Here is a 7359-nt window from a genome sequence, read left to right on the forward strand (position 1 = left end):
ATAGCAATAAAAAAAAATCCTGAAACCATAAACGCAGAAATGACACATTATTATCACCTGTTTAGCTCAGAGAGGATTCCAGACAACGGATATGAGTCCGTTCTTTTCCCACATTAACATTTCTTTATCAAAACACATATTCCCGATTGATAAAAACACCGAGATTTCCTTTGTTTATCCGTTTGTTTTGGTCAATCAATAGCAAGTCAATCGGGAACCTGCCAGTATTTTAGGTATTTCGTCTTCTTTCTTTGTACCGTTGTATATTTTCCGGTCCGTGGGCATATTCCTTCTAATTCAGTTGAAAATCAAGAGAATATACAGCATATACAGCATAGTAGAGGAATTTAATATTTCTGAAGGGGTCACAAGGGAGACCGACCACCACGTGCATCGTGTCGGATAAATGGTATCTGGCAACTCGAAGACAGTTGCCAATGTTTCCGACCACATTTCAGACCCTCTTGAGCCTATTTAAAACGTTACAATAGCTCGAAGAATAGCAGAAATGACTTAGTATTTTAGCTTTTATACGTAGGACTCGTAAATGTATGAAATCAACTTAGTTTAGGGTTTGTAATATTGATTCGGCACGAGGGTTTAGCAATCAGCTGATCGAGTCAACATGGCTTCCAGTCTAGCTAGTTCGTGTATCGCTGCTCGTCTGCCGATTGTGGTCGTTTTGGGAGCTACGGGGACGGGGAAATCGAAGTTGGCGTTGGAAATAGCCAGCAGATTTAAAGGAGAGATCATCAGCGCGGATTCTATGCAGGTAATTGAGTGGCTGTCCCGGAAAATTGGAGGAGAAGGGATGGGGGCGAGCATGTGGACGTGGAGTCCCGAGGAGGTGTGATGGCGGATCGAGGAGGTTCTCCGTCACCGGCTGGAATGAACGCCGTTTCCCGGCCATGCCTCGCAGCGGAGCATAGGCAGGGGGTGATCGGACAATACCTCTGGGAGTGGAAATATCGGAATCGTAGGAATTACGGAGTGTAAGTCAAGGATGCTCGAGAAATTGATGGTCTATTCCTTCTCGTCCTTGTGCTATGCAGGCAATGCAGCGCCATGCGGTCCTGTGCAATTGCGAGCCACGTGCAACTTTCAGGCAGAAAATCGCCGATTTAGACCTCGTCGTTTCTTCACTTCGTCATATCTTGGCGTGGGCCGATGGTATATGGCGATTGGTCGTTGTTTATGCTGATTTCCTCAGCTGTCAGTCAATATTTTGCTTGTATTCCGGGACTCTGGGAGCTGGGCTTTTTGTGCTCTGTGCTTGGCTGCCAGGGAGAGAGATCCTTCAAGTGTCCGCTCTCAGGGCTTGACAGGGGATCGGGGCAATGGCAGAGGAATTCCTTTATTAATATCGAAGTAATTTTTAGGCGTAGGGATGGTTTCCTAGGTCCTTTGTGTGCAGGTGTTTGTTGACAGGTAATTAGGTGTAGGGCTATTCATAAAGTTGATAGATTTTTTAGATGATGTATATCCTGCTTAAGTGCCCAAGCATTTGGTAGTTTTAATAGAGATGACCAATTTGATTGGAGGGAAATTTAATTGCCTTACTCATTATTAATTACTTGGGAGAATCAGTAATGTGTTTGTGATTTCGCAGATCATATTCATTGGCTCGTATTTATATGCATTATATATGTGAATAGATTTATAAGTTGCTTTGTTTTGCTTATTATGTACATGTCCTTAGAATTATTCATTTAGATTGCTTTTATTAGTTTATCCTTATTGTAGTTAAAGTCAACTTTAGCCTTATGTTATATCCACAGTATTATGTCCTTCCAAGATTTTCCTTTTATGTCCTGTTTGTCAGATGCTATTAATTCCTCAGTATATTTATATGGTTTGTGTTTCTTTTCTTTTTTTTTTTTTAATGAATTTGGAGTGGTGTACAAGGTATGGTTTATTTATAAAGAGAAAATAGTAGCATATTTGTAAGAAATGATACGTCAGCGTGTGAATAAAATCTATAGGTATCTGTTAACTAGAGCTGCCGCACCCTCCAGAGACAAAGTTCCGTAACCAGGGTATCTTTTGAACTAAAAATTCCGAACCTATCCTTTCCTTGCCATTAAAAACTCTAGTGTGTGAGGTAGTTGTGGTCTCTGAGCGGTGATATGCAGGGGATATTTTCTTCATTTTGCGATAAGTATGGGGTTGCAGCAGGTGTACCTCTGTTGTTTATGACTCTATTTCTTATGCTTTATAAAATGGCGGTTTCCATTTCCCTCTCTCTCTCTGGAGCTCTTGGTAACATTAACCATATTAACTGGATATATATAACTGTTAGTACTTCAGTTTGTTCGGTTGTATGTTTTGAGGCAAACTGTTAGGAAATCTGTACATTTATACTTAGTTGATTATGATGTTATTAGTCTTGAAGTTTTTGTATAAATGGTTCAGAGGATTTTGTTTAACAAGAAATCCTCTTATTGTTTGGCTGAGTGGTAATTGATGCTCAGTTTGGATTGATGTAATTATGTAAAGAATCTTGATATTTTTGTATTGGGGAATATATATAAAATGCATTTAAGATTATCAGAAGATAGAAGGATGATTTTTTTTCTTTTTTATAGCTTGAATTAATCTGTGTTTGCTGTTTAAGAAAAATATGTTTGTTCTCTTCCTCACAGGTGTACAAAGGCCTGGACATTGTGACAAATAAAGTAACAGCAGAGGAGCAGGCACAGGTACGACACCACCTCTTGGATTTTGTGGACCCCTTGTCTCGGTACACTGTCGTTGACTTTCGAAATGCTGCCCTTCCTGTTTTGGAGAATCTCCTCTCACTGAACAAGATGCCTGTCGTAGTGGGTGGCACAAATTACTACATCGAATCGCTCCTGTGGAATGTACTCGTGGATAGTCTGCCAGCAAGCGAGGAGGATAGCTCAGCTCCCAAAAAGTTGGTCTATGATCGGGATAAGGAGTTTTACGTGCAGTCGTCCAAGCGAAACGCCAGTGGCTCGAAAGATGGTGATGAGATTGCCTGGAAAAAGAGCAAGTTAAATAGTGATGCCATTCTCAGCAGTGAGTGCAGTGGTGGTGATAGTGGTGATGGCAGTGGTGGGTGCTGTGGTGCCGATGGTGTAGAAAGTGTTGATAACAATAATTCTATTGGTAGTGCTAAAAAAAGTGGTGATGTGCAATGTGAAGGAAACACCAAGGAAAATAAGTTAATTAATGGAGGAGAAAAGCCCTTGGGAAATGAAAAATGTGGTAATCATAGTGAGGAGGAGAGAGAAAGAGGAAAAGAGGAGGATGTCGATAGTGCAAAGTGTGCAGTGTGGCAAGATACAGAGATTCCAACAGAGGAGTTATATCAAAGGTTGCAAAAGATTGATCCGGACGCAGCCGCCCAGTATCATCCCAACAACCGCAGGAAAATAATAAGGTAAGTTGGTATCTGCATTATTTATTTATATATTTTCTAGTGTTTTTTTTTTTTTTTTTTTTTTTTTTTTTCTCCTCTCTTATGTTTCACAGGCAACTCTAGTAACTATTTTGGAAATTCAGAAGAAATATGAAAACCCCTACTTAAAAAATATATTTTAGCATAATGGAAATACACAAAAGTACATCTCATTCACCCACTGACATAATGCCACAGACATCTGCTTGAATTCAGAGAACGTCATACTAGACATACTCTAATGACTTCATTTTGACCAGCTTGACTAACGGTGACATAATCTTGACATTAAAAAGATTTCTCATCACAGCCTGACTTCACACGGCTTCACTGATATCAGCCAGACTTCAGTTTACATCAGCTAGATTTCAGGCAACAGCAGCCGCATTTCACCGGGTTTTAGTCATATTTGGTATGCCTGATTTCAGATGACATGGATCTTATTTCAGATGCCATGAGCCTGATTTCAGATGCCATTAGCCTGATTTCAGATGCCATGAGCCTGATTTCTGATGCCATGAAGCTGATTTCTGATGACATGAGCCTGATTTCTGATGCCATGAGCCTGATTTCTGATGACATGAGCCTGATTTCAGATGCCATGAGCCTGATTTCAGATGCCATGAGCCAGATTTCAGATGCCATGAGGCTGATTTCAGATGATATGAGGCTGATTTCTGATGACATGAGGCTGATTTCTGATGCCATGAGGCTGATTTCTGATGCCATGAGCCTGATTTCAGATGCCATGAGGCTGATTTCAGATGCCATGAGCCTGATTTCAGATGCCATGAGCCTGATTTCTGATGCCATGAGGCTGATTTCTGATGCCATGAGGCTGATTTCAGATGCCATGAGCCTGATTTCAGATGCCATGAGCTGATTTCTGATGCCATGAGCCTGATTTCAGATGACATGAGGCTGATTTCAGATGCCATGAGCCTGATTTCAGATGCCATTGAGGCCTGATTTCATGCCATGAGCTGATCAATGCATGAGCCTGATTTCAGATGCCATGAGCCTGATTTCAGATGCCATGAGCCTGATTTCAGATGACATGAGGCTGATTTCAGATGCCATGAGCCTGATTTCAGATGCCATGAGCCTGATTTCTGATGCCATGAGGCTGATTTCTGATGCCATGAGCCTGATTTCAGATGCCATGAGCCTGATTTCAGATGCCATGAGACTGATTTCAGATGCCATGAGCCAGATTTCTGATGCCATGAGCCAGATTTCTGATGCCATGAGCCTTATTTCAGATGCCATGAGCCTTATTTCAGATGCCATGAGCCTGATTTCAGATGACATGAGGCTGATTTCAGATGCCATGAGCCCGATTTCAGATGCCATGAGCCTGATTTCAGATGCCATGAGCCTGATTTCATATGACATGAGGCTGATTTCTGATGACGTGAAACTGACTTCAGATGGGCCTGATTTCAGGTGAGACAAGACTATTGAGGTGATGAAAGGCTGGTATCAGGTGAGATGAGGCTGATTTCAGGTGAGATGAGGCTGCTTTCAGGTGACATGAGGCTGCTTTCAGGTGGCATGAGGCTGATTTCAGATGCCATGAGTCCGATTTCTGATGACATGAGCCTGATTTCAGATGGCATCAGGTAACATGGGCCTGATTTCAGGTGACACAAGACTATTGAGGTGGTGAAAGGCTGGTATCAGGTGAGATGAGGCTGATTTCAGGTGACATGATCCTGATTTCAAGTGACATGAGCCTGATACCAGGTGACATGAGCCTGATTTCAAGTGACATGAGCCTGATTTCAAGTGACATGAGCTTGATACCAGGTGACATGAGCCTGATACCAGGTGACATGATCCTGATTTCAAGTGACATGAGCCTGATACCAGGTGATATGAGCCTGATACCAGGTGACATGATCCTGATTTCAAGTGACATGATCCTGATTTCAAGTGACATGAGCCCGATACCAGGTGACATGAGCCTGATACCAGGTGACATGATCCTGATTTCAAGTGACATGAGCCTGATACCAGGTGACATGAGCCTGATTTCAAGTGACATGAGCCTGATACCAGGTGACATGATCCTGATTTCAAGTGACATGAGCCTGATTTCAAGTGACATGAGCCTGATACCAGGTGACATGATCCTGATTTCAAGTGCCATGATCCTGATTTCAAGTGACATGATCCTGATTTCAAGTGACATGATCCTGATTTCAAGTGACATGATCCTGATTTCAAGTGACATGATCCTGATTTCAAGTGACATGACCCTGATTTCAAGTGACATGACCCTGATTTCAAGTGACATGATCCTGAGACCAGGTGACATGATCCTGATTTCAAGTGACATGATCCTGATTTCAAGTGACATGAGCCTGATGCCAGGTGACATGAGGCTGGTACCAGGTGACATGATCCTGATGCCAGGTGACATGATCCTGATGCCAGGTGACATGAGGCTGGTACCAGGTGACATGATCCTGATTTCAAGTGACATGATTTCTGTCCTCAGCCCGATTCTAGATGAACTGACATGTGACATGATTTTGACTCTAGGTAGCATTAGCCTGACTCTAAATGGCAGTCAAATGTGACGAGATGTCAACCTGTCACACGAGTCACGCCAGCCTGAATTTGATGTTTCTCTTTATCTTGTCACCGTTCATACCGAGGCTAGGCATTGGTTTTGTGTGCGTGTGCGTTTGCGTTTGCGTTTGCGTGTGTGTTTGCGGTGCGTGTCCGTATCCCTGCGTGAATTTTGTGTGTGTATGTAAGTGTGTGCGTATGCGTATGCGTATCCCTGCGTGAATTTTGTGTGTGTGCGTATGCGTGTGCGTATCCCTGCGTGAATTTTGTGTGTGTATGTAAGTGTGTGCGTATGCGTGTGCGTATCTCTGCGTGAATTTTGTGTGTGTGTGTAAGTGTGTGCGTATGCGTGTGCGTATCTCTGCGTGAATTTTGTGTGTGTATGTAAGTGTGTCCTTATGCGTGTGCGTATCTCTGCGTGAATTTTGTGTGTGTATGTAAGTGTGTCCGTATGCGTGTGCGTATCTCTGCGTGAATTTTGTGTGTGTATGTAAGTGTGTGCACACGTGCCTAATGCTTAAGACCCACATCGTAGGAGGCGCAAGCACAGTAAGCATTGTATGGAAGGGTGTTATCTGCTCTCCAGTTGCCACTGAGACAGCTGCGTCATGGAAAGGGCGTGGGCGGATTGTGGTGCCTCGGATTCTAAGGAAAAGCCTCGTCAGGACATGCCTTTGCATAATGACAAGCGCTCTGCGAAGGCGTCATGACAGGTGCATGACATGGTCGGCATTACAAGTGGCTTTGCGTGATGACGGGTTTTGGTTTTTTGTGTTAAGGATTATTTCCTGCCTTTCTTTGTTGTGTTGGCCTGTGCTCACTTCCGCCCCTCTCTCTCTCTCTCTCTCTCTCTCTCTCTCTCTCTCTCTCTCTCTCTCTCTCTCTCTCTCTCTCTCTCTCTCTGTCTCTGTCTCTCTGTCTCTCTCTCTGTCTCTCTCTCTGTCTCTCTCTCTGTCTCTCTCTGTCTCTCTGTCTCTCTGTCTCTCTCTCTCTCTCTCTCTCTCTCTCTCTCTCTCTCTCTCTCTCTCTCTCTCTCACTCTCTCTCTCTCTTATTATTTCTATATTTCAGTCTAACTATCTTTCTGTCTTTATTTTCCTCCACTCCCTCCCACCTATTCCCTCCACCCATCCTCCCTCCTAAAGAGACAGACAGATAGACAGACAGACAGACAGACAGACAGACAGACAGATAGACAGACAGATAGACAGGCAGATATACAGACAGATATACAGACAGATATACAGACAGACAGACAGACAGACAGACAGACAGACAGAAAGAAAGAAAGAATATGTTTGCCGAGTCATTAAGTGTCTTGAAGGTCAAGGGAAGTAATCTGGTCTTTTGCTGGGTGTGAGG

General features: G+C 43.2%; 3 protein-coding genes across 3 annotated transcripts; all 3 read left to right on the forward strand.

Moving 5' to 3' along the window:
• Window positions 1-624: 624 nt before the first annotated feature.
• Window positions 625-3403, forward strand: LOC125024761 (tRNA dimethylallyltransferase-like; the record flags this gene model as incomplete). Its single annotated transcript, XM_047612511.1, is given in 2 exon segments — window positions 625-772; window positions 2643-3403. Coding segments are annotated over 2 exon segments (908 nt in total), but the record flags the coding sequence as incomplete, so codon positions are not given.
• A 165-nt stretch (window positions 3404-3568) lies between these two features.
• On the forward strand, window positions 3569-4304 carry LOC125024759. Its single transcript, XM_047612509.1, has 2 exons — window positions 3569-3584; window positions 3850-4304. The coding sequence occupies exons 1-2, from the start codon at window positions 3569-3571 to the stop codon at window positions 4302-4304; spliced, it is 471 nt and encodes a 156-aa protein (XP_047468465.1).
• A 111-nt stretch (window positions 4305-4415) lies between these two features.
• Window positions 4416-4871, forward strand: LOC125024760. Its single transcript, XM_047612510.1, has one exon. The coding sequence runs from the start codon at window positions 4416-4418 to the stop codon at window positions 4869-4871; it is 456 nt and encodes a 151-aa protein (XP_047468466.1).
• The last annotated feature ends 2488 nt before the right edge of the window (window positions 4872-7359 follow it).

Source organism: Penaeus chinensis, unplaced genomic scaffold (assembly GCF_019202785.1).
Source record: "Penaeus chinensis breed Huanghai No. 1 unplaced genomic scaffold, ASM1920278v2 CTG_4222, whole genome shotgun sequence".
Taxonomy (NCBI): Eukaryota; Metazoa; Arthropoda; class Malacostraca; order Decapoda; family Penaeidae; genus Penaeus; species Penaeus chinensis.

What these genes read in the sequence shown, in the direction of transcription:
- LOC125024760 (XM_047612510.1), top strand. Translation starts at nt 4,416, where the DNA reads ATGAGCCTGATTTCAGATGCCATGAGCCTGATTTCAGATGCCATGAGC.